General features: G+C 40.0%; 1 protein-coding gene across 1 annotated transcript in view; it reads left to right on the forward strand.

The window, feature by feature from the left end:
- Window positions 1–6,057: 6,057 nt before the first annotated feature.
- slc4a5b (solute carrier family 4 member 5b) overlaps window positions 6,058–27,312 on the forward strand; it is a 23,507-nt gene continuing 2,252 nt past the window's right edge. Inside the window, exons 1-24 of the mRNA XM_035668367.1 lie at window positions 6,058–6,121; window positions 6,955–7,173; window positions 11,568–11,694; window positions 12,680–12,840; window positions 13,482–13,637; window positions 13,803–13,910; window positions 14,853–14,908; window positions 17,174–17,331; window positions 17,414–17,501; window positions 17,593–17,747; window positions 18,354–18,479; window positions 18,567–18,741; window positions 18,848–18,981; window positions 19,059–19,239; window positions 19,806–19,896; window positions 20,865–20,923; window positions 21,464–21,655; window positions 22,677–22,790; window positions 23,055–23,168; window positions 24,409–24,570; window positions 25,315–25,493; window positions 25,572–25,644; window positions 25,749–25,817; window positions 26,242–26,415. Of these exons, the coding sequence (XP_035524260.1) occupies window positions 6,058–6,121; window positions 6,955–7,173; window positions 11,568–11,694; window positions 12,680–12,840; window positions 13,482–13,637; window positions 13,803–13,910; window positions 14,853–14,908; window positions 17,174–17,331; window positions 17,414–17,501; window positions 17,593–17,747; window positions 18,354–18,479; window positions 18,567–18,741; window positions 18,848–18,981; window positions 19,059–19,239; window positions 19,806–19,896; window positions 20,865–20,923; window positions 21,464–21,655; window positions 22,677–22,790; window positions 23,055–23,168; window positions 24,409–24,570; window positions 25,315–25,493; window positions 25,572–25,644; window positions 25,749–25,817; window positions 26,242–26,415 (3,135 nt within the window). The remainder of the gene's footprint in view (window positions 6,122–6,954; window positions 7,174–11,567; window positions 11,695–12,679; window positions 12,841–13,481; window positions 13,638–13,802; window positions 13,911–14,852; window positions 14,909–17,173; window positions 17,332–17,413; window positions 17,502–17,592; window positions 17,748–18,353; window positions 18,480–18,566; window positions 18,742–18,847; window positions 18,982–19,058; window positions 19,240–19,805; window positions 19,897–20,864; window positions 20,924–21,463; window positions 21,656–22,676; window positions 22,791–23,054; window positions 23,169–24,408; window positions 24,571–25,314; window positions 25,494–25,571; window positions 25,645–25,748; window positions 25,818–26,241; window positions 26,416–27,312) is intronic.

A 27,312-nucleotide genomic window follows, 5' to 3' on the forward strand; every position in this document is an offset into this window, starting at 1 on the left:
ATAGTAACACAAGGATATGTGTGTCAGGGCTAAATGCATCTACAGGGACTGAAAAGAGGAGAAAACCAGTAAAATCAGCTTCATTTGCCCTGAGGTCCTGATCCTCGCTCCACATATAAGATCAGATATTAAAATGTGTGTGTGTGTGTCAGATTGACACGGTCACATTTGATTATCCTACAGAAGACTCTTCAAACAAAGCATAATGCCTTATCTATCTCTTATGCAAATTGGTCTATTCATTAAGCAGCGCAGCAGAGATTAACGCCGTCAGTAGTCGCTCCTTTTGAAGAGAGATGATAAGAGAACAAGACACTGAGCTGATGAACAGATACACTGGAGGGAGGGCAAGGGGAGCAAGTCAGTAATATGTGATATCATTCCTGACATGTGGATGAATACATAAAAAAAAAGACACATGTCAAAAGTCTGTGGAACTAAATGATAGAAGAATTAGAACAGTATTTCCTGCAGTGGTGGAAGAAGTAGTCGGTTCCTTCAAGTAAAAATACCAATATAAGTACTGTACTGTGTCTAAAAGTGCAAAATACAGCTGCACAATGAACCCAACAGTGAGCACAACACTGCAGGAAGTTTGTGTAGAACAAGTGATCAACGAATATTGATCACAGATTAGTTTTCCTAATATTTTTGGGAACTTTTTATACATTTGATACAGTGAATATTTCCAGGTGCTGAATGTGAAATGTATATATATTCAACGATTTGCTTTTTCATCTTCTGTTTTTATTTTCAAAACAAAAAATGGAAAACGGGTTTCAAAAATAAATTATTATTATTATCAAGTGATAATTAATTGGCTATAATTTATTTATCGGAAATAATAAATGTCCAATTATTGGTATTAATTATAGTGCATCCCTTATTCAAATAGTTCTTTATCTCTTTGCTTCTGTAACTTGTGAATTCTCCCTCATAGGAGAATCAGTTAAATCTTATAAAAACATATAAATAGATAACTGATAGATAGCTGATCCATGTCCTAGCCAATCACAGCTGCGGAGGTCCTGCTGAATAATACAAGTTGCCTCAGTCTTTAGATTCCTGGATTGTTTTCATCTTTGTGCAGCAGATCGCACAAAGTGATTCATGCATCTAATTTATTCTGCTGTCTAGAGTGATAAGAGGATTATTAACAACATCTACGCAGGGTTTTACTGGGTGGGCAGCTCCCCCAGTAATCATCTACTGCTCCGTCCACTTAAAAGGAAACCAGTCTTTTTCCATCTGTCACCATCTAGTGGTGACACATGCTGCCACAGTTTAACTGGGAGTCTGCTACAGTGAGGTGGTTAGAGAGTGATGCCATGTTTTAGCACAGCGCCACCATGTGGTTAGCGTGTGAATGTGGATTCACTCATCAAATGTGAGTTGAGTTTGTGGGTAATTAATGTAATTAAAGGACAACTCTGGTAATATTCTATATTTCTTTAATGTCAACAAATCATCCAACACTGAATGCATATATATATATATATATATGTGTGTGTGTGTGTGCGTGTGTGTATACTGTATGTATATACTGAATATATATATATACTTTAAGTACAGAACTGGAGTGAATGTACTTTGTCACCTTCCACTTCTGCTGGTTACTCAGAATATGAAATTATGAATGGATGCTCCACAGAATGAACTTACTCTACACACTGTTACGCCACACACACCCAACCCCCCAACACACACACACACACACACACACACACACACAGTCCAGCCTCATCCAGGACCCGATACTCAGATTGTCTATACAGTCACTGAGAGCAGTTTGTTGCAGCATTTTGCTCTATAGATTAACATTGTTGAACTCTGTTATTCTGTTTTTGTTCTTTGTTAACGTTCTTTACTTATATAAAATACTTCGGTAGCTTCTCGATTTTAGTTGTCTCAGCTTCATCTTTCACCTCAGGTAAGAGAAACACTTTTTATTACATTACAGGTTTGACGTTGCTTTGTCTGTTTCTATTTTATCCTTGTTTTGATGTTGACTTGAAGAACTGAATCAGATTGAATATAAAGGTTGGATGACATGTCGGGATGGATTGAGCAGCAGTATAGTAACAGATTTGTCTCTCTCCAGCTTCCTCCAGTTTAGGAAAGTTGCAAGCTTCAAATAAATACGTTTTATTAACAGATTTTTAGATTGTTTTGGTGATAAATATTCCACTGTAGGAAAACAAGCCTGTGAGATTACGTCAGGGTTTTTAAATGGCTGGCGAGAATTGGAATTTACTTTCATTATGCACTACCTTCTTTCTGTTATATGTTTATATACTTTCAGTATGTCACAAATATGTACTGCCATCCACCTGCTTACATAAGGTCATTTTATTAGAAAAACAGTATTTCATTTGGCTAAATGTCTAGTTAAGAAAATGTGTTACATGTTTAAAAGTTGACTTTTATAAATCAATAGCACATGCTGGAGAAATAGGACCTGTATCCGGAAATACCCAGCGGTATACAAGTTTATGGATCTGTGTATCATATCATGTTATATCATTCACATTATATCACATCATTATATTAATGAACTCTGTCAAAGATCCAGTCTATAATCTTCTGCATATGGAGTGTATCTGTCTGTATACTAGCAAGGTTCAAGGTTACTTTATTTGTACCCAGAGGTAGATTTAGTTTGCAGTAAAAGATGATAAGGCATTCCTCTTGACAAAAACAAAACAAACAACTCAGACAACAGACAAACATAATATCAACATGATAAAGAATAAAATATGAAAGTAAAAGTTCTTCAGGCTCTAAAAATCAGGACTTACAAAGATCAATTAGAAACTACTAAATAAATAACCAGTAGAATAAATGCAGATAAAAACAAGAAAGACTACAACTTGTTAATCTCAATGATTTTATACCGCTTTGTTCTATATGTTGGGACTATAAACCTCCATCCAGAAGGAAGAGACTGAAATTAACTGTGCAGAGTCGTCATTTAAAATCCATCTGGTTATTCATTGTAACCGTCTGCTGTACTGTCATTCTCTATCACCAACTTGGATCTATCTTTCTTTAGATTCTTGGATATTTTGTGTGAGATTGTCGCGTCATAAAGCGAAATTTTGCTCATTTTGTTTGCATCTCTTAACATTTTATTGACGAGAGGATGTTGGCCTCTTCCCGAGGCAAACTCATAAGCCGAGGGGGGCCGGGCTGAGATCGATTGCCTGTTCCCCTTCTGCTGTGAACAAGTATTGCTGGTCCCTCTGTCTGTTGCCTGAGCCGGTACCCACGGGGCATAGTCGGGCTCAGCACAGACAACTATACAGGTTTACCCTTGTTGTAGTTTATCCAGCAATATAAGACACTTACCTCCACGCAACAGTGTGTCATGCAGAGGAAGGCTCTGACTGTGTGTGCCTATGCAGAGTCTCTTGGGGGTTTTCTGCACCGTAAAAACAAAATTGCAAAAAAAAAAGGGTAATATTCCAGCAGCTGGGGCACCAAAAAAATACTGTAAAATAACAGAAAAGATCTGACTCGTAAAATAGAGGAATTTTCTATAATTACTAAAAAGTTTACATAAAATATTGTTTAATTGTCTGGCTTTTTAATGTTTAATTAAAGATATTTACACATGTAAAAACAATGAAATTGCCTATAAATACAGGCAAACACTGCTCTAATACAGATATTCAGGCTTAAATTTATAGCAGAGTGCAGTTATTATTTGATTTTTCTTATTTTAATCAGAATTTTAAAAGTTATAGAACTGTAATAAAAGTCTTTTTGAGAGGACAGCGTTTACCCGACGGACCAAACACGCACCGAAGGTTTCACTCGTCCTGAAACCGGACAAAAATGTTCCTGTACAACCGTGTGCTGAGAATGCTCCTCATTACTCTGTATGTGTGTGTGTGTGTGTGTGTGTGTGTGTGCGTGTGGTTGTGCTCCCTGAGTGTGTGTGCATGACTGCACTCATGTGACTGTCCTTCACAGTCAGTGATCAGGCTTCAGGGACTAGTAAGCAATTAGAAATGACATCTATTGATCAGCCTAGAAAACTCCCCCAAATCAGCTTTAGGAAGAGAAACCTACGTCAACGCTCAGTGATCAGTTCAGCATGTACTGATGACATTTACATGAGTGTGTCCGAGTGTCAGTGGAGCAGAGAAACAGATATAATATAATTTAAATCACATTGATGACCTTATATCTCTCACATTCATACTTAACTCTTCCCTGAGGGAACTGTGGAAGCAGGGAAATTACTCTCGTTACCACCTCAGCTGCCACTTTATAATAAGTGTGATAACTAATAGGGATGGCAGGGTTCCCACGCATCCTGGATAACCTGGAAAATAGTTTTTCTGGCATGGAAAACAAATTAAAGAAAAAAATTAAATGTCCTTGAAAATCTTATGTCATCCAAGAACAGAATTTTAATGTTCTCCTGTTTTCCTGTAGATGAGAATGAGCTTTGATATATCTGTTAGAGCTCCACAAAACTTGTGATTAACCTCATTAGAGACTCTTAATATTGCTTGTAAAGGGGCAAAGGTATGGTGGGATGAACTGATATGAGTCAATGGCAGTTTAATAATCTGATCAAACTCAACTCTGACTTTAAATAACTTGAGAAAAACAGTTAAACAGTTTAATCCTGATGCCTCTATATGACCTACATAAACAAAGAAGACCGCTCTGGCTGTTTCTATGTAGTTATTTTAAAGAGGTACTCCCCCCTCCTAAAATGGGTTTTTTGAGCTGTAAACTAAATTAGATAACTATACTGGGATGAAACAAATAAATGCTGGTTTTGACATTATTACCAAATGTATGAAAATCTGCATTTTGTGGGTTAAAAATGTCTCAACACGCCCTCTACGGTTTTAAATCCCCATGTACGTTTTAAAACAAATGCTGAGATAGAGTCGACTGTTTGGGACTACTTTACTTCACAACATTTATATAAAAAAACTGTTAACGCCCTCTAATCAGAGAAGGGCGGCCTTCTCTCAGCCTCTGCTTTGAGTGGGAGTCATTCACAGAAGGTTATGCTAACTATTGCTAACCCTCTACAATGTATGTTTATATTGTGACACTGTAGAAGCCCCCGCACAGACACACACCGGAGAGTTAGCCTCTCTGAGACGCTAGCTTAGCTGCAAACAGGTAGCACACAGAAACTTTTACAAACAGCCCTGAATGTGCTTCTAGTGACTGTAAGGCCACGCCCCCTAAAGTCTCTGCAGGTCTCTGATGCATTTTTTTTAAAATTGCTGAGAGGGAGGAAGCTAGCAGAACTGAAGGGTGTAGTTACACTTTAATGTGGATTTGGATTCCCTTTTAAATAAATAAAACCAAGCGGTAGAAACACTACTACTTTTGTCCACAGGAGGCACCAGAATCAACACAACAATCACCAATTCTAATATAATAAGTCTTCGTATTGCTTGTGAACAAAAATGGTTGTAACACTACATACAGATTTTGTATGTCTATTTTAATGTTTAATTTTCTTGATAAAACTGAATAAACATTTTTAAAGAAAACGTTGCAGGAGATGTTTATGAACGTTTCCTCTGTGGTTGGTGTGTGAATACAGTATAAAATCATACGATTTATCACACATACAGTTATTATTAAAGAATATTTTTACCAAACCCAGGAGCATGAAGCCCAGCAGCAGTTTGGTGGGAATGCTGGGAATTCCTACAGCAGCTGTTTCCTTTGGTTTCCACAGTTTGAGCTGCGGTCTGGTCCTGAAGGGCTGCTGGGGGTTTTCCATTGAGTTTTCCTCTTGTCATCCATTGATCTCTTGAGGTTGCCGTGGCACATGTGTTGCCATGTGGCGCAGCCGGCAACTCACATGGTACAGTAAGAGTCACTGTAAGGCCAGGAGGATTCCCTGACCGCAGAATGAATCATTGAAGTTTGATGTGTTACAGTTTATTTCAGCTTTTTTTTTGCTGACGGAGAGTCAAAGAGAGAACGAGGGTGGTGATCATCTCGTTTCGTCTCTTTCCACCAGCATCTATATTCACTCAGTAAACCTCGTTTCTGTGTGTCTGTTTCAGGATGGATCATCAAGACTGGCAGCGAGGGAAAAGTAGAGGTCACAGGCGCTACGATGATGATGATGGTAAGAACAGAACTGTGTGCAACTGCTCCACTAAAAGCCCCAGGTTACCTGTGTGGCAATCAACCCTTCATAAGTCCCGTCCCTTTTTGCTCTGAGCTCCAATAGCAGTTGAGCAAGTCGGTTAACTTCCTCCTTCCTCCTTCCTTCCTGTACGTAGATATGCTTTAGATTGTAAACTTTGTTTGGGGAAATTAGAATATGCACTACTGAAGCACAACGTCAAGGACAAAACATATTATCAACTTATTAAGTAGATATGGCGAACGTGTTAGCAAACAGTTGCTTCTACATCAAACAAAATGATTATTTATTTGTCATGTTTGTGATCCAATCCAGTTATCACTCTCCTTTTAGGTCTGGTTTTGGTTTCTATTTACTCTGCTTTGTTCACCAACTAGCTGCTAACTGTGTCTGATGCTAAACAGGAAGCATAAAGTTGGTTTATCAGAGCTGATCTCATTAAAACAGCTGCATGCTGCAGCTGGAGAAGACTGAACCAAAACAGTAAAGTTGAGTTGTGTAGGATTGTAATTCAGAAAAACACAAGCACAACTGTGGCATGTATAACTCTATCCATCTTGTTTCCAGTCTTTGTAAAAAGTGTATGTGCTTATTTCCCAAAATGTCAAACTTTTCCTCATTAATGCAAATTTATTGTTCAGTTCACTTCAGTTGTAAAGGCTTTACTGCCATACAGAGATTTATATTCATCTGCTTTGTACAATTCTCCTACACCTGCTTACTAATGAGGACTTTAATGACACTCCACGAGCTGTCTCTGCACTGATCCGGCTCTTACATGTCCTCTTTCTCTGTCTCTGTCTGTCTCTCAGAGGCCCAGCCAGTCTACATCGGCGTTCCAGTTTCCCACAGACGGAAAAAGCGCAGACACCATTCCAGTGTCAGTGACGCCGACCATGATAGCCGGCACACACACTACGACCACCACACACACCGTGAACGCTCACACCGGGAATATTACCACGACAGAGAGGAGCCCGACGACGATGACGAGGGCAGCACAGAGCAGCACGAGCCCGCCAACCTCTCAGGTTAGAAGCTACATGTCTCACAATGCCATCCTAAACTCAAAATTTAAATAGCAGCTTAATAATAAAACTTGTAAAACTTGTGAAGCACTTTTCTTAAAGCTGGGGTTATCTGATCAGGTGGTTAAGCAGTGTGGGATCATGGGAGTTGTTGTCTTCACCACCATTGGCGTCATTGCAGTCAGCTTCTCCGATTCCTTCGTGTTCATGGTTCAGGAGAATTTCTACGCGGGAGCCCAATTATCGCAGCAGAGGTCTCCGTCCTCTCCAAACAAGCAGACGCTGCTTGATTAAAACCACTAAACACACCCTGAATAAAGCAGGTTTCCACTTAAAAATCACTGCCTTCTCCCACGCTGTTGGACAGACAAAGGAGCGTCCCGAGGGGGCCTTGCGAAGCCGAGCTGCTGCTGAACGTAGGCTTCAGCTTGTTTCTCTGATAACTTAAGATCCAGACTCCCGTTGAGCTAAAATCCTTCATGCCGGTTCAAATCTAGAGTTAAAAAGGCACCAAAGATCTAAACAGGTGATGGTAAGAATGTGGCTTCAGACTGGGATAAACAGTCAATGTTGACAGCTTCTGGCAGACAACGCAACAACGCTGACGCAGGCACGAAAGGGGATAATGACGCCCATCCCGAGCAGGCGACCGGTGAAACGCAGCGTTACCTGAATAAAATGACAGATTTCTCTGAGTTTGAACATTGTTGGAAACATTTGGGATAATGGAAGAACACAACTACATATAGAACCTAAAGCTAGAGTTTAAAGATCTTTTTAGGCAGAAAAGTTACATGTTATAGCTTTAAGTTCAGCCTCAGAGAACTGCTAGCATGGAGAGCATCAGCCTTGTTACCGACCCTGAAACCTTTCCTACTGCAACTTTATACTTTTCAATTTCAGTGAAGAAAAGAAACACATCCAACCTAAGTGCTGCTTTTAAAGCCCGGCCCAGCGTATTGTACACGCAGTGAGAGGCGTATGATCTGTGCTGTTAGCAGAGGACCTGCGTGAGGAGTGTGTGATCAGGTAGAAGCTACTAGTGCATGCATGTAAGTGATGAATGTTTTGCAGCATGGTCCCAAGGGGCCATGAAGTCTGAAGCCTGTAAGCTGATTAAAGCTGAGCAACTCCAAGCTGTGTGTGCATGTGTGTGTGTGCGTGTTATTTGGGGATGAATGTGAGTGTTTGGTATGTGGTATGCTTTGTGTTTTATCAGGATTCATAACCAGTGTTCACACCAAACAGCCGAGGCCTGTGGGTAGCGACAGAGGCTCTGCTGCAGGACTGTTGGGCTCATCAGAGAAGTTCTGTTGCATTTCTTGCGTACATGTATGTGTGTGTGTGTTTGTGGGTATGTGAGAATGTGAGTGCATGGACTTCTGGGAGGAGAGTACTAGAGGGCCCTGTGGTGTGTGTCAACCCTCTTAAAAGATTCTGGCTCTGTGCTGCTTTGGAGATTTCAGCTCAGAGAGAAGACCTTTTCCGACCGATCGAACGGCGCAGGTCCGACCACTTATACCGACCGATCATACATGGCTAGTTGAAATAACAAAGCTTGGCGTCGAAGTAGCAAAGCTGTGAAACGAGCAGAAAGGACGTATGTGAGAAGTGAGGAGAAGTGAGAAGAAGGAGTAAAAGTGTGTCTCTTCTCCCCACTCGTGGTGGAGAGCGAGGGGTGGTGAGCTAAGGACTTTCAACCTCAACAAGAGGACAGGAAGCTAGGCGTCTCTTTTACAACCCTAAGGATCTCTCTCCAGTGACCTCTGGGTCTAACTTCCTCTGGTCAGAGGATCCAGAGAGCATGCAGGACCCTGGTGGGTCTTTCCCCTCGATTATGGCCTCCCGCTGGACCCTACCTGGCTCCCAAACAGGTAAAGACGGCATAAAAGGCTGGAAAACGAAGGGTTACATTTACATTTATTTGTTAGCAAAGGGAAACAGTTTATCAGTTAGTAATGAACATACATTTTACTTTCTATTATCTCCAAAACTACAGTATAGATTTAAAAATACATAAATAAGAATTAAAGGTTTAGGATCATCTGTGCCACAGTGTCCACAGGGTCTTAAAGGTCTTTTTATTGAGATGAGTTTTCATAATAGTTTTAGAAACTTTCTATACAGTTTTCATGTTTATTCTATTAGCTCTGTGGTTGTTATAATTCTGTCCTTTTTTAATGTAGAAAGATGAGATAAACTTGTATATGTTTAAAGTTTTCTTACGTTACTCAAAAACAAGAAGGCTTGCGACCCCCTGTTATGCTTTGGCGACCCCTAGTGCAGTTCCCGTCCCCCAGGTTTGGAACCACTGCTCCACACCACTGAATAGGACCTAATGTTTCATCTCTCCAATTCAAATTATGCACAGAAACACTGTAAAACCTGATGAGTTAGTTCAACTCAAACTGTTTGAGGAAGCCGAACGCCTTAAACCTTAAGTTTATTAACGCAAACAATTTAAGCATGAAAGATATTTGATTTGAGTAAAAGTAACTCAAGTATTTATTGTTAAGTTACCTTGTGAAAAGTTAATTGTACTAATTCCATTCAGTTAATTGAAGTTAAACTCATATATGCACCATTTCTCCAAACTTATCTAAAATGAAACAGAATTTATCTGAATAAAGTCACTAAAATGCATCTTCTTTATAAAGATGTTGAATTTACTCTGAAGCACTGAAGCAAATTATTACATTACCTGTTAAAACAGTTGACAGATGATATAAACAATTTATAATTAGTTGATTATCAAAATGGTAGCCAATTAATTTTCTGTTTTTTTATGTGACAAACATCAAATCTTTACACTTTGGGATCATTAAGAATTATTTGGATGCATATTTATGATGATTAATAAACAGCATTATAATGTAATACTGTTATAATGATATAAAGTCAAGAAAATTAGTCAGTGGAACAAATCAGAATTATATCACGAACACTTAAAATACTGTACAAATTAAAGTTAACTCAAAACAACTGAGTTGCTTCAACAATTGAGTTTAATTAATTTAATTTAGGTTAACTTATTTTATTAAGACGTGTTGTCTGGTTTTACAGTGAACTGCAGAGTTAGGTTATAATTATTGAATGAGTTCGTCCTTACGAGCCTTTCACATCACACACAGTCATTTGATGAGTGGAGCTTTATGTAATACGAGCAGGTAATTAAGAAGTTAAAGTAGCTGAGTGTGTGCCTTTGTGTTTTAGCAATGACCCACAAACGATCTGAAACTGTGCAAACATCATGATCCCCTCCTGTGGGATTACATTGGCTGGTCTAAGATCAGACACGCATAAGTACACAAACTACCGACATGAGCAGACCTCCTAATGTGACCTGACCTAAAGTGACAGAGCAGAGGTAGTAATGGAAACTGATGCCTGTTGAGCTCATGCTGGAACATTGTATTGTATTATAATTATACAGCAGTATGTAGTTAACAGAGATTACATAATTGTTCCGTCTGCATGGAGGTGTTGATTGTCACTGTCACATGACACTTTTTTTTTAGCTTTTGGATCACAAAGAGGAACAAATTGAGTGACGGGAGAGCAAAGACACACATACACATTCTCGTGCTGATAGACACACACAGTGCGAGCGAACAGCGCCTGCGGGCTGGATGTTAATGGGGATTGATCCGCTCAGGGTAAAATTAGAAAAAGGTGTTGGCTGATCAGATATCAGATAGTCATTAGAGGAGCTCAACTTTTGTCCGCTCATTAAAGAAGGGTAATGGTGGTTGTTTAGAATCGTGGCTGTTTCGGATTTTCCGGTGGGCTCTAACACACATTTTGTCTAATTTGTAATGTTGTGGGATTTAATTCAACAAAGGACGTCTGTCAGATGTAATCCCCAAGTCTCTCACTAACAATTTGTTTTTTTTCTCTGCTGTAAACTGTATAATAAAGTTATGAAAAATTTAATAATCTATATATTTATTCCATGAAATTCACATGTATGAAGTCACATGCAGAGATGGTTGATTTAAGATCCCCTTGTCTGGGTATATGAACATGTGTTGAGATGTTTTTGTAGAATGTTTTTTATACAGAAGAGAATTCGAAGAAGAATAATTGTAGACCTTGGTGTAGTATACTAGGGTACAAACCAAGTTTGCCTACTTTTAGTAGATAAAAAGTTGTAAAATAGTTAAAAATTCCTCCTGAAAGTTTACTTGGGTATATTTTTTCACAGATTTTGAGCATATAATTTAGTACAGTACAATGTAGACTTAATTTCATGTTGACCTGGACAAAACTTATGTCTCATAAAGTTGCCACAATTCCTGAATCCCAGATTAGCGTGACTGTTGTAGCCTTTATCGTTGTACATGTGTGACTTTAATGTAAATCTGAAACTGTTTTTGTGTTTCTCCTCCGTCTGGTAGTATCCCCTGCAGCGGAGCGTCTGCGCCACATACTGGATGAGGACAGCACCCCGACGCCCACGATATTCACCGAGATGGACACACTGCAGCACGAGGGGGGAGAATTAGAGTGGAAAGAGTCTGCGAGGTACATACAGGTGTCAGAGGGTCAGAGCTTTCATTAGTTTAGGATTTGGGGTCACTTTTGATAGGATTTAAAGGTTGAGGGTTGAGACATTACGGTGACAGGACTTTAACACTGCATGTGACTAAAGCAGTGGTTCTAACTGGATGCTAACTAAGTTGAATTCATTGGATTTGTGCAGGGAAAGGTTTGCTGATGCTGTCTGACCTCTATTTCACTAAAATTCTACTTTGTATTAGTTGCTTCCTCTGTCATTCATTGGTTAAAATTGTGGGGTGGTTGTTGTGAACTTTTTTTGCTGTCTGAAGGGAGGGGGGGTCACCGCTGGATTAAAGCTTAAATTACATAGCAATCCCCTGCTGGTTGGCTAAACTGTCAAATAACCACTTTATTGACTGAATTCCAAAGCCAGAAGATGTATATAGCATCCAGAAGTATAATTTTAGTGCACTTTGGATAAGTATAGTGTGCTTACTTTCAGTACATGAAAAGTGTCCTAAAGGGGTCTCAAATGCCTCCAGTAAGTATACTTGGGTATATTTTCCCTACATTTTGAGCATACACTACAAAAAATAATTTTGTCAACCATGTTTTACATTAGAAAAGTGATCATGTTTTAAGAGAATATATCTCTAATATAAGATATTACAGCTAATATTGAGGTAGATTTAACCAGTAACAACAATGGTTGTATAATACCCCAGCAGAAGAACCAGATTATTGTCCTGATCTTCAGAGTAAGAGCACTCACACAACTTCTCAGTGTAAGAGAAAGTCATCTGGTCCCAGTGTTGGAAATGAAGCAGCTGTTTTGTTTTTCATTGTTTTAATAAAAAATGATAAAGAATAAGAATGCTTCTGTTTATAGAATGGCAGTTTTTGTAGTGTAGTATTCGTTAGTATTCATAATGTATTGCTAAAGTAAAACATATCACTTCACTGACTGAATTTAAAAGCCAAACCATTTCCTTTCCCCCTGCCTCTGTAGGTGGGTGAAGTTTGAGGAGAAGGTGGAGGAAGGAGGAGAAAGATGGAGCAAGCCTCATGTGTCCACGCTGACCCTCCACAGCCTGTTTGAGCTCCGGACCTGCCTGCAGACGGGAAGCATCCTGCTTGACCTGGAGGGCTACTCACTGCCACAGATCGTGGGTGAGTCCAGCAGACTGGCTCCACTGATGTTCCTCTACATCAGAACTAAACTAGATAGTTTCGAGAACTTGCAGACACTTAAAATCTGAGCGTACAAACTTTCTTTAAAGGAGGCACCAAAATTGGAGAATTGATAGTAGCTGCGTGAAAGCTCTGCAGTGATGAACGCTGAACACAAGCAACAAAGCTGTGTCCCAATTTTAAATACATACAACAGATACTGCAGACAAGATGTCATAGAACCCTGCTGTTGTAGTTAGTATATGGGAAATTGGTATTCATTTGAAAATATAACATATTATTTATTATATTATTATATATTATTTATCAGTTATTCTTTATGAGAACTTTTTGGACTGTCTGCAATTCATTTCATGTCTTTTCAGCTGTGGAATACAGATTTTATTAAATTTATTATAAATTATAAACACACCCAGGAGTGTCAGTATATTCCAAAATACTTCAAACCTGAATGTCCTTGAACTCACCAGAGAACAGATTTCAAAACAGAAATCTCTACATGCAACTAACAATGTTTTCAAAAATAAATCAAGCAAAAGTGTCACTAATATTTAAGTTGATTCTGTTCATCGTCGTTATTGTTCATGTGAATTCAACTGGGCCGTAAACTTCTGCTCCAGACGACATCGTGGATCGGCAGATAGCAGATGGTCTCATTGCTCCGGATCTAAAGGAGAAGATCAGCTTTGTGTTGCTGCGGAAGCACCGTCACCAGACCAAGAAACCCATCCACCGCTCGCTGGCAGACATCGGAAAGTCCTCCAACGCTGCTTCCAGTGAGTCTGTGCGCCGTCTTCTACGCATTTTCATCAACCAATCAGCAATCACCTAATCTAACCTTCTGATTACATCCTAATTGCTTCCTTTGTTTTCTGCCATGTTGTCTCACCTTTTCCTCATAAAATCACCTCTTACACATCTTCTGCCGCTGCCGCCCTCAGACCGTAGTCCTCAGGCTAATCTGAACCGTAGTACTAGTACAGCTTCCGGGATCCACTGCTCCACAGAAGACCTACGCTCTCGGCAGGCAAGCAGCCTTGGCCGCCTGCGTGAGTCTAAACACACACACACACACACACACACACACACATATTCATGCACCAACAGTTCACTGCTAACTACACCTACCTTTACTCAAGTACTGTATTTCCCTTTTATGCCACTGCTATACAGATTTAGTTTTTGGTTATTTTTCAGATTAAGATTTCACATGAGCGAAACATATAATGAGTTTATAAAAAACAACACATTCATAATCTCTTTGGTTTGTGACCTGTTGAGGATCATTATCACATTTTAGATGATGTTATCAGCTCTCACCGAAGAGACATTTCCCCTCTAAACGTCTCACATGGTTTCATTTAAATTCAAATTATTGAACATTTCACCATTAAAAAGCTACATCAGAGAAAACCATCAGATCTATTTCATGCAATCCCACTTCAAAAGATCCAAACTAACCCTTTAACTTCTCTGCTTCATGTTTTAAATCAACACTGACCCCAGCTAACTCCCCGCTCACACTCGAGATGGCTTTGTGTGCATAAATACTCACCATGAACACAGTGTGTCGGACATACAGTGTGTGCGGTACAGGTTTTGGTCCTATTGTGTGCACCTTCGGCTAATTTCTCTTGTGAATCTATCTGGGTGAAGAGGATTATGAACAGATTTTTTTTTGGAGGGGCGGGCTCTGCGTGTTCTTGTTCTCTCTTTGTCCAATTTATTCTTTTCCCAAATCTGCTTTGAGGAGAAAAAGGGGAAATTAGTCATTAAAAAAAATAATCCCCACAGAACCTAAAGTTCCAGCACACAGTGTGGACGTACTTGAATGCCACTCTGTTGCTCCTATAACCCGTTATTTGGCAGCAATTTTCATCTTTACTCAGCTATTACCGAATAAAGTTCCACTGAGACACAACACAAACACTGAATTGTGTTTCTTTCAGTGTTTTACAAATATCAAATAAATGTGTGTGGTTTATTTACAGATCCCTCCCAGAGCCGGAGCATGAATGATATTTCAGACACACCGAGCACAGACCAGGTAACTGTTATGTTCAATATTTCATGTGTTTGTGTGTGAATGTGGGTGCTTTGTGGGTTCGGCATGAACTAGTCTGTATTTATATACTATACTGATAATCCCATTTTTTCCTTTTGAAGAGGTACATCTTTAAAAACACCTCACAAATGTATAGTTTCATTTGAACACAAAGTGCTTCACACATTAAATGGAGAGAAACTGTCAGTCTCATCCATTAATCACAGAGTTGCTGGTTCGATCCCCAGCTCCTGCTGTTCACATGTCACTGACACAAGACACTGAACCCCAGGCTGCTCCCGAAGTAACACCCTGAAATGCAGGGCCAGTAGTATTTGTACATTGTCACTAAACTTACACTAAAGTTTGTAAGTTTTTAGTTTAGTAGAGTTTATTTCTCACCTAAAAATTGTTGAGAAACAAAAAAAAGTAAAAGTTTACTCCATACAGAACTCAATCCCATTGGCTCAGACAGTTGAAACTTTATAGCTCGTTTTCCTTCCTAAAAATGTGTAGTTTCCAAACCCAAGTTAACGACATCACTATGACATTATCAGGGTTATTTCCTCAGACTTGAGAAGTTGTGACCTTTGTGTGTGAAACTGGTGAAACTGGTGGAGTGCCCCTTTAATATCTGCACATGCACACTGTCACTCTCCGAGCTGTTATTGATTTGTAATCAGCTAATCTCCTGTTGCCTGCGGGGAAACAGCGATGCATTATTTCAGCCCAGCACACAGTTAGCAGATGGCACGTTGCTGTGTTTGTGTTTTATGAAAAATTGAGCCTTGTTTTATGAGAAGGTATACAGAGTCGTCACAACTGCTTAATCCCTCTAATCCACGCAGCCTGGTAGCTGAGGTGGGAATTTGTTCAATTGTGTTTGTGCGTGTACCTGCATGTGTGTTTGTACTTATGATTGAGTGCAGATTTTTAAGCTTCTTCCTCTGAGCTTTAATTGCTCTCCCCCCAAAAAAAGTACGACAATGAAGAACATAACACATTCAGTCTCTGTTAACCAGCTGCAGTAATTTGGTGTGTGTGTTGTATATGTGTGTGTGTGTGTGTGTGTGTGGTTTTGTTATTCGGGTAAATATCTTGACAAGAACTTCAAAGCGAGCGAGAAATGAACTCATGCATGTGACCCCTTGAGTGTGGTTTAATTATTTGTTCACAGAAGCTGGCATGGCACCTCCAGCTTTCTTTGATCCGACCAATATGCACACTCATGCAGTAAAAATACATGACTTCATAACATGTAGTCTACCGGAGGAGCATGAAACTGCTAAACTCGCTGCACAATAGCTGCAGATGGACACTAACACTCAGAGCGAGTGAGTGAGTAGATCATTCTTAAATTAGTTGCGAGCGTGTGAGATTTGACATGTCTTGTTTATGCTGCTTGGGACCAAGAAGTTAGGAGAGAGTGAAAGAGGACCAGTTGGTGAATTGACTCCGAAAGCAGCATTAACAGATTATGAAGAGATTTGAATTTAAGCACCCACCACTCCACTGCCACGTGCTTCCTCGGTTAGCAGGAGGAGGAGTAGGAGGGGTGCACCAAAAGAGCTGCATCACGGTGTTGTGTGATTTTTATACTGTATGTAACTCCAGGATTTCAATCAGATTTATATCTGCGTACACTGTAACAGAGCTAACAGCTCTCTGAGGCTGTGATACTAGTTGTAAAGGAAACCAAACTGTAAGGTGGATAAAAGCTGAAGTCAGAAGTTTGTTTTTTGATCATCATATTGGGATTTTGTGTCAATCCATCCAGTAGATGTTGACATATTTTACTGGATATGTGAAGATGTTTTATTCTGGTAGCTCTAGATGAACATTTAGAGAACAACCAAAGTATTAGGATTCATCCTCTGGGGATCTCTAATGTTTGCAGCAAATTTTGTGTCGATTTATCCAATATTAGTCAAGACATTTCAGTGTGGAAGTGGTGGAACAAAGGATTGACCGAGGAAGACCTGATGTGTAACTGACAGCACATCTGTCCAGGTTTAAAAGCATATCTCACTCTGGTTGTGGCTTTTGTTGTTGAGTAGTTGTGAAAAAATCCGACCATATATGTTGTTTTGAGTCAACTGCTGAAACTACGCACCAGCTCACAGGATCTGATTAGTCTCCAACACACAGTAAATACCAGCTGATCATGTCGGACTTAAGCAGCTGGGAAAGGTTATCTGCAGTGCAACATGCCTCAAATATGTGATTTCTCCTCACACTCTCCCTCCTGCTGCCTCTCTCCTCTGCCAGCTGAAGAATAAGTTCATGAAGAAGATTCCTCGAGATGCCGAAGCATCCAACGTCCTGATTGGCGAGGTGGATTTTCTGGATAAACCCTTCGTCTCTTTTGTGCGTCTGGCTCAGGCCACGACTCTCGGAGGCCTCACCGAGGTCCCTGTGCCGACGAGGTGGGTGTCTCTTATGTCTCCCTGTTTATCTCTCTCTGTGTGTCTGTGCGTTTATCCACCTCATGACCTTCTGCTCTGATAGGTTTCTCTTCATCTTGCTCGGTCCTCACGGCAAAACCAAGTCCTACAATGAGATTGGCAGAGCTATCGCGACGCTCATGGTGGATGAAGTAAGTGACTGCCGCAGTCCCGCTCTGATAGATTACTCTCATACACACATTGCATTTGTCGCGTTGATTTTGTTTCTTTACTTCCTGTCAGCTGTTCAGTGATGTCGCCTACAAAGCCAGAGACCGTGACGACCTGATTGCGGGTGTGGATGAGTTTCTGGATGAGGTCATTGTCCTTCCTCCAGGGGAATGGGACCCGAAAATACGCATCGAACCTCCAAAGAAGGTTCCATCGGCAGATATGAGGCATGTACATTTAACCACACTTAATCATCCTTTTATGGCCACTTGGGGGAAGCAAAAACAAGCTGTAAACACATCATCGACATATTATCACCTTTTAAGTTGATATTTATTTACACATCCAGCATTTACAGAGCAACAAAATCATTCATTTGGCCCCTGGATGAAGTCCAATTTTTGGTTTCTACTAGGGATGTCACAATATGTATAGCTTTAGTAGACAATACCAGTGAACTTCCATAATTCTCAATACCAGTTCAATACTACGATAAAAAACAAAAACAAAACAATAAATCACATCAAATGTATTCAACATGCATTCTTTTTATTAAAAAAGACATTTGAACATTCCAAAATAACAACAGTTGCCCATTTTCCTATTATCTTAACTCGGGTCGAACCAAGTTAGAGAAATATTCTAATATTCTAAAATTCTAATATTCTATGAAAATATTCTGAGAAGAACTGGGTTTGGGGAGCATTGTGAGAACTGAGTCAAACAGGAGAGAGGGGTTAGACACACTTACATAGGTGTGCACAGGTGGTAGGATTAGTGAGTGAATGGTCTTCTGTCCCTGATGCCTTCGTCTGTTCTCACGTTCCCCGCAGAAAGTCCGTGCTGAACCTGAATGAGCTGGGTCAAATGAACGGCTCGGCCGGCGGTGCAGCTGGAGGAGAAGACGAAGAGCTTCCAGCTCCACATGAGCTTGGAGAGGAGCTGAAATTCACTGGGAGGTACGAGAGGACTGTATCATATCACACAGGGTCCAGTTACATCCTGGTTCTGTCGTCCTAACTATGTACTCAACCTTGTTTCCAAAGGTTCGGAGGAGGAATGTGGCTGGACATCAAAAGGAAGATCCCGTGGTATTGTAGTGATATCTACGACGGCTTCCATATCCAGTCTATTTCTGCTGTGCTCTTCATCTACCTGGGCTGCATCACCAATGCCATCACCTTTGGAGGACTGCTAGGGGATGCTACAGACAATTACCAGGTCTTCATAAAGGCTGCAACATAACGAACCAATCCAGAAACCATCCAGCTACAACCATATCTGACTATATGTGTTCTGTCTCTGTATGTCCCCTCTCTTCTCCAAGGGAGTGATGGAGAGTTTCCTTGGCACCGCTTTAGCAGGGACTGTCTTCTGTGTGTTTGGTGGGCAGCCTCTCATCATCCTCAGCTCAACTGGACCCATTCTCATCTTCGAGAAACTGCTTTACGAATTCAGCAAGTGAGTAAAAGCACGCAGATGTGTACAGTGCAGACAAACCAGATGAGAGGCGATGTCAGCACTTTCTCTCTTCACAGGAACAATGATATAGACTACATGGAGCTGCGTCTGTGGATCGGCCTTCACTCGTGTCTGCAGTGTTTCTTGCTTGTCGTCACGGACGCCAGCTACATTATCAAGTACATGACCCGCTTCACAGAGGAGGGTTTCTCCAGCCTCATCTCCTTTATATTCATCTCTGATGCCATTAAGAAGATGGTAGGTGACATGTTGTCATCATAGACTGTATATTTAAAAAACGGTCATAGTGTTTGTGACGTCTCCCACAGGGGTTTTCTGGCCGTTGCCCTCTTGGAAGTCTTGACTCCAAGCTTGAGCTACCGGGTAATACAAAAATTAGCTAATAAGTGTGGGTGGAGCTGAGGCTGAATGAAGCATGGTTACTGCAAACAGCCACATGAGACTCAAAGCTGCCACACACTTAATTATGCTTAACTTTAAGCCTTAATATAATTTAAACAGGTGAGTTATGTAAATATTCACCCATGTACAGTTGTCATTAAGGGGGAAATTATCTACAGAGACCAAAAGGCTGTAAACATGTTTATTTCTGCTGTAAAGTTGGACAGTTTAATATGGGGCCTTATGGAGATTGACTCACTGCTGGAGCCAGCTTCTAGTGGTCGTTAGGGGAACGGCAGTTTAGGTTACTTCTGTGCTTCGTTTGCAGCCACAAAGGTTGCCGCGTGGTTGGTTGAACACCTAATGTTCAGATCTACAGCAACAACACTTAACACAGGATACAACTGGTTTGTTTTTCACAGGTAGGAGCATGGAAGTATTACCCAATCAACCGTGGCTTCAAGCCCGACTACATCACTGCCTATAAGTGTGAATGCATCGCGCCAGACCAGGGTGAGTCCTCTTTTTTCTTTTCTTTACATGTCCTGAGTCCTTTAAGCAAAATATGACCATATTTAAGAGCATCATATTAGTGGGATAATAATTATTCCTCACCAAAAATGTTTGTAAATGGTTACTGGAATAAATGAAATATTTAGAGATGGAGCAAACATTTTTTAGCTACTATAAAAAAGCTTTAACATTTTAGTAAATATGCCTTCTATTTGAGATGAAAACATGGATATCAATCAATCTCGTGTCTGTGCGTTAAATACAGAGCTTGAGTCAGGACGTGGTTATTTATTTATTATTTTAATGACGTGATGTAATCTATAATTAGGAAATTATTAGAATAAAATATTAGCAAGACAACACTAGGTCTTCATTCATTCTTTGTGTTAATAACGACATTTCAGTGTAATTAAATGCACATTTTTACTCTGTGATGATTTGTGTATTCTGTCTGTTTCTGCCTCATTTTTGGATGCTTTCTGAAAAAGTGAGTATGCACCTGTAGACCCTGCTAGAGCATGTCTGAACATTTAAGTAAGAGTATCCTCTACCAACAACCTATATATGCCTAGAAAACATCCACTATGTGAAAGTTGGCTAGAATATTGTGTGGTTATGGCGGACCCCACCTCTAATAGTAAGAAGCTGATAGAGAAAATATGTTTTCAGGGCCTTTAAGGTTCTTTCACAGAGGACAAAATCAGTGCTATTAAGAATTTGGGTTGATCACTGGAATCCATTGTGGAACAGCTTTACCAGAGTCACATTTTCTCTTTGTCCTTATCAGCGTTCATCAATGAATGGCCGTATAGTGGCTTGTTCTTCAAAACACTCCCTTCACATCAATAGGAATTAGATATTCTAGTTAATCCTAGTTTATTCGTATCAAAAACTGGGTTTTTACCTGTAATGTTACCCATCATTCATTGCGTTTCCTCTCTTTCCCTGTTTGTGTTTTCTCTCTTTAGCATCTGCGCTGGGCTTGAATGTTTCAGCTCCACTCGCAGATGATAACATGACTCTGCTGGTAAGTGACAGAAAGACCGGAAACATCAATCACATTAATCTTTTCTGTATCCTTGTGAAAGTTACACTTAAGCACCTCCGTTTGTTCGTGGGATAAAGGCAGGTTGAGTTCAGTGTTTGAAGCAAATAAAAAGCCTGGGCCTATTAATTTAAGTGTTTCACTGACAATGCGTAATTTGACATTTAATGTGCTTGTTTTACTGTTTTTTATGAAGTTGTTTTGGTGAAATTTCCATCCCGCTTCTATTCTATTTATATTTTCTGGCTCTCAATGAAACGATGGCGTCATGCTCTCTCTTTCTGGAGTAATCCTCTGCGGAAAATCAGCGATTTCCAGCATTGATTTTCTAGGGCGGACGGTTACAGAGCACCGTGGCTCTGTATTCTCTTTTCTTGTGTTATCGCTTGTTTTTTCTCTCTTTCGTGTCTGCTGCTTCTCCCATTCCTTCGGTTTCCCCTTCTCTGCCCTTTCCCACCCCTCCATCTTCAACCCACGATCCCACCCTGTTGCCCCTCATCCTCCCTTGTCCTGTCTCTGTAGTTTAACTTGACAGACCTGGACTGGAGTCAGCTGAGTAAGAAAGAGTGTGTGAAGTATGGCGGTGCGCTGGTGGGGAGCTCCTGTAAGTATGTTCCCGACCTGGCCCTCATGTCCTTCATCCTCTTCTTTGGCACCTACTCCATGACTGTTTCCCTCAAGAAGTTCAAGTTCAGCCGCTACTTTCCGACAAAGGTAAGACAGCAGGGACGATCCAGAGGCTTGTATTGTTTCCCCACAGTGGCTCTGATGCTGTTCTACCTGTAAACAGTCAACCTGCATGTGAAGTGCTAGCTTCTTAGAGTATGGGAGATATTTATCAAAGCATGAAAGCAATCCAGTATAGAGGATGAGGCTGGTGAGAGGTTTTTTTTTTATGGTGTAAACTCCTTTTGGCTTCTGAAGCCATTAGAGCCACTGATGTAATGATTGGAGGAAGGAAATATGTGTTTCTAAATAGAACTCGATACACACTCCTGGACGGCCCATTACTCCGAAACCCCAAATATTCTGACAATGTCCAAATTGGACTGAAAGCTCGGTGCTCCAAAGGCCCATTTTTTCACAGGTTATACGCTGTCCCCAGAGTTTTTCATGGTCACAAACCTGTGGTTGTGAAACGGCCGCAGTTTGGTTCGGTTCAGGCACCAAAACTACTTGGTTAGGTTTAGGAAAAGGTCAATGGTTTGGGTTAAAATAAGTACTTTCATTATGTTTTGTAAGTTAAGTTAAGTTACGTATTTAAAGTTGGTGATACCAGAGTTTGTTTGGAACAACGGGCCTTCGGAGCAATGGGAATTTGTTTCCGGAATAACATGGCTATTGGATAAATGGACATTTTTAGGGGTTTCGGAATGACAATGCTAACATGCTGATAGCAACCTTGTAGCTAACGTGCTTTAGCATCTATAATGAGTTAGCGTTCTTACATTCACTAATTAGCACTAAATACAAAGTACTCAACCTCACAATCCCACTATGTTCTATTCGACACTTTTTCTGAAGTTTCTTTCATGGGATTTGTTGACGATAAAAATAACATTGAACACCAGCTTCATCCTTTAAATCTGCACCAGTTTTTAAAAAATAAACAGACTGTCATTAGCAGTCATCTCTTACCTCCTCCTTACCCAAACCACCTGTAAACCTCCATATCTGCCCCAGAGTGTTCTCCCCCATGCTCTCTTCTCCTCTGCTCTCCCTGAATGTGCTCCAGCTCCGTTCCCTCGTCAGTGATTTCGCCATCATCATTTCTATCCTGGTCTTCTGTGGACTGGATGGCCTGCTGGAGCTGGACACCCCCAAACTGCACGTTCCCACTGAGATCAAGGTCCGCTCTTAAATACCAGCTTCATCTTCTCCTCAACTTCTTTACGTCACCGCTTGGATGCTTTTCTTTCCTGTAGAGGATGTAGTGTGTATATTTATTAATCAATGATTCATCAATGTAATGATTCTTTCTTCTTTTTCCTGTCTTCATTTCCTCATGTTGGCACCTTTTTCTTGTACTTTTACATATGTTGTCTCCTCCTCACCTCTGTATGTATCCTCCCTCTGTCTCCCTGTGTGTGTCTGTGTGTGTGTGTGTGTGTAGCTGAGGAAGCTAATCAGTGATTTTTCCATCTTCATGTCAATCATGTGCTTTGTGGGCCTGGATATGTTGATGGGGTTAGACACACCCAAACTAATCGTTCCAACTGAGTTCAAGGTATTTGATTTCTGTGTAAAAGATGTGTTTGATGTATGTGTGTGTGTGTTTCTGCGTGCATGCTAGCACTGGTGGAATGATATTGATGAGAACAGTGAATCAATGTAGTATATTGGTCACATGTAATGAGTCACAGTGAAATGTAATCACACCAGTTCCTTCTATTCGGGCATTAAAACAGTGGTTTCCCAACCTGGGGGTCAGGACCCCCACTAGGGGTCTCCAAAGCTCCACAGGGGGTCGCAAGGCCTTATTGATTTTACCAGGTGTAAGAACCGTATATACCAAGTAGACCTATATCTCAGCATTTTGCTGATTTCTGTGAAGAAAACTAAATAAAAATGTTATTTTTCGGACCAAAAATGGACAGAATTGTATAAACAAATACCTAAAAATATCCGGAAAACTCATCTCTGATCAATTCATCAATATCCCTAATTTTACACAAACTTCCTGCAGTTATTGTGTTCACTGTTTGGGTGTATTGTACAGTTTATCAGTTGTTCTCGACTGTTATTTTTATACATTGAATATAATATGAATATTGGTCAGAATTTACTCAATGGTAGAAAAGGGTCAGTGCATTAAAAAGTTTAAGCTTCTTCTTTTGTCTGCTACTTTATACTTCTACGCTTTAGTTAGTTATTTTTCAGATTAAAATTTAACATTCAATTGTTGAACATTTGTTAAATACAATGTATTGTTAAAAATTAAACCAGTGGTTCACAACAGTTTTCGGCTTAAAAAAAACTTCCCTCAGGTTCCAGATTGAAGAGTCTTTACTGAAGCTTCTCTGATCTCGATCCTGAAGACAATTTATATAGTTTGCCCAAATCACAGCTGTGCTCTCCTCACAAAGGAACAAAAGGTTTTTAATCAATGTAAAACAGTTTGTCTCATTACATCATTATTAGGTAGAGAATTAATCACGAAACAGGAAAGACAATATCAGGATAAGATCTAAATTTTTCTTCAACACCCCCAATTTCAATTTATATTATTTGTTATTATTATAACAATATTATATAATATGTATTCATATATATTCTGTATTATATAAAGGTATGTATATGGTGTGTATATAAAATAGTAATAATAATAAATAATAATGACTTTACTGCCTTTTCCACCACTGCATGCTAGAAAGCGTCACTGTTATCAATGTAGATGTTTCACCTTCTCATCTGTTCACCTGTAACATATATTGATGTTTAATTATTGTGTGTGTGTGTGTGATCAGCCCACGCGTTCCGACCGTGGCTGGTTGGTGATGCCGTTTGGTAAGAACCCCTGGTGGTGGTATGTGGCCAGCTTCGTTCCCGCTCTCCTGGTCACCATCCTCATCTTCATGGACCAACAGATCAGCGCCGTCATCGTCAACCGCAAAGAAAACAAACTGAAGGTCTGAAACACACAGAGGAGATGATAGAGCTCAAAAATACACAAACCTAAAGGCATGAACACGAATAATTATTTTATTTTACATGAAACACAATTTAAATTTGACAACAGCAGATATTGAATTATTTTTAGATGTGACTCACCAGAAAGGTCGTCAGTATTTTCTTAACTGGCCAACGAGCTGTTATCAGTAAATATAAATGTATGAATATTGTCTAATTTTAAGTATATAACTAATGTAATATCTTAATAAGTGAGTTTATTTAAAGTCCAGTGTGTAACATTGAGGAGGATCTATTGTCAGAAATATAATATTTATATGTATGTTTTCACTAGTGTATTATCAGCTGAGAGTAAGAATCATTGTGTTTGTTACCTTAGAATGAGACGTTTTTATCTACAGAGGGAACGGATCCTCTTCTGGTGGAGTCCGCCATGTTAAACTGCCATGTTTCTACAGTAGCCCAGAACGGACAAACCAAACACTGGAACTAGATGATGCATGGCCACCATAGTTTTGGGGGGTGGGGCTCACTGATTACTGTACAAACACACAACTTTATCAGTGATTTGGGTGAAACTGGGTCATATTTTATGGAGAGAATATTGTCTGATTTTCTCTTGTATTCCTGTTTCATCTAAACTTAAATATCTATATTGGTCCAATCCAATGTTTTACAATTGTTCAGCCTCACAATCACAGTTGGACTTAAGTGATTTGTCACTTCCTGTTCCCAATTTGCAGAAGGGTTGCGGCTACCACTTGGACCTGTTCTGGGTGGGCGTGCTGATGGCTGTGTGCTCCTTCATGGGTCTGCCCTGGTACGTAGCAGCCACTGTCATCTCCATCGCACACATCGACTCTCTGAAGATGGAGAGTGAGTCCAGCGCTCCTGGAGAGCAGCCACAGTTCCTCGGAGTCAGGTAAGACCACCCTGACGCTGCGTGTGTGAATCTTTCATTGCCGTATGCATTTAATGCTTCATGATTCTTCATTTGCAGGGAGCAGAGGTTGACGGGTATCCTGGTGTTCGTTCTTACCGGGCTCTCAATTTTCCTCGCTCCGATTCTCCAGGTACGTGAGCAGATGCATGAAGAAGGAAGATTATGTTTCTTTTTTTATTTACTTCACACTTCTCCTGTAATGTTGTATTTTAACTGCTGTTCTGTTTAATTCAGTATATCCCCATGCCGGTGCTGTACGGAGTCTTCCTTTACATGGGAGTGGCCTCACTGAGTGGCATCCAGGTACTTACGGGAAGAGTTTCTCAATGGGCCCCTAAAAATGTCATTTACTGGTACAAAACAACAGTTCTGACTGTGAATGGTCATCTTTTTAATCAACAAAATACTGAGAATAGAATATAAAAATGTACTTTAGCTCAGGAAATAAGAGGCATCTACTGTATTTATAATTAGTTAGATAACAGTTTTTTGAAGTCAATACCTATATTATTGCTATTATTTGAAAAAAACTGATAACAATATATCAGCCAATATCTACTAATATAAACAATCTACATAAAGACTTACACTGTAAAACCAGATATGTTCATTTAACTCAATTAAATGTTGAAACTGATTTAATAGTTACAACTAACTCCATTTTGTGTTTCACTTAAATTTACTAGTAAAAGCTGCTGAGATCAAGTTCAATATCTTTTTGTTTCAGTTCTGGGAGCGGATCAAGTTGTATCTGATGCCACCCAAACACCAGCCAGACTTCTCCTTCCTGCGTCACGTCCCGCTGAGACGCGTCCATCTTTTCACCCTCGTCCAGATCGTGTGTTTGGCCGTCCTCTGGATCCTGAAGTCCACCTTCCTCGCCATCATCTTCCCAGTAATGGTGAGTGTCATCCCGTTGGTGGTATTAACGAAGGTACTGAATGTGTTGAATCACAGTTTCAAATTAAAGATGCTGAAGAGGTTCAGCGTTAATGTTGGGTTTACCTCCCGCCTGCCACTGTAGAGCCAGACAGTCCAAATATCCTTCAAAGGGGAGAAAAGAGGACAGGAAATTGCAGCAGTGATGGCTGACAGTGACTGTGTTATCGAACTAACATAATACCCAAAACACTTTAAGCCGAACACGCTAACATTTTAAGCCCTAATATCCCCTCAAGTGAACAGTGATCAAATTTGACACTAATGCCAGATTGCTGTCAGACCGTAATTATGAGCCGGAAAATAATCTCCTGGTTGTGATTCAGTCGGAGATCTTGCAAATACCTGACAGCTAAAGTTTAACATCTCCAAGTGTCAACAAGCTGGTGACAAAATGGCTGCAGAGCAAATGTTTTTATCTGGTCTCACTTGTTAAGAAACTGCTCTATACATGTACAACAGCTTAAAAGAAAATATAATTTAGGCTTTTTATCTGGTGGGACTGTGAGGCCAACAATGGGAGAGACTCTCATATCATAATGTGTTAAGGCTCGCAAGTCGGCACAAAGAGAGGTCTTCCTGTTGTAGCGTAAAAGAGCTCCAGTATTTAGCTATTAATTAACTTCAGATTTTAGGAGAGAAGAAGAAGAAGATTTTTTGAAGTCAATAACTATCTTAGACATTTTTAAAGGTCCAGTGTGTAACATTTAGGAGGATCTATTGTCATCTTCATATGTATGTTTTCATTAGTGTTTAATCACCTGAATATAAGAATGATTTTGTTTTTGTTACCTTAGAATGAGATGTTTTTATCTACAGAGGGAGCGGGTCCTCTAGTGGCAGAGTCCGCCATGTTGAA

This window comes from Morone saxatilis, unplaced genomic scaffold (genome assembly GCF_004916995.1).
Source record: "Morone saxatilis isolate NCDOM2014 unplaced genomic scaffold, NCSU_SB_2.0 Contig21, whole genome shotgun sequence".
In the NCBI taxonomy this organism is placed as follows: domain Eukaryota; kingdom Metazoa; phylum Chordata; class Actinopteri; family Moronidae; genus Morone; species Morone saxatilis.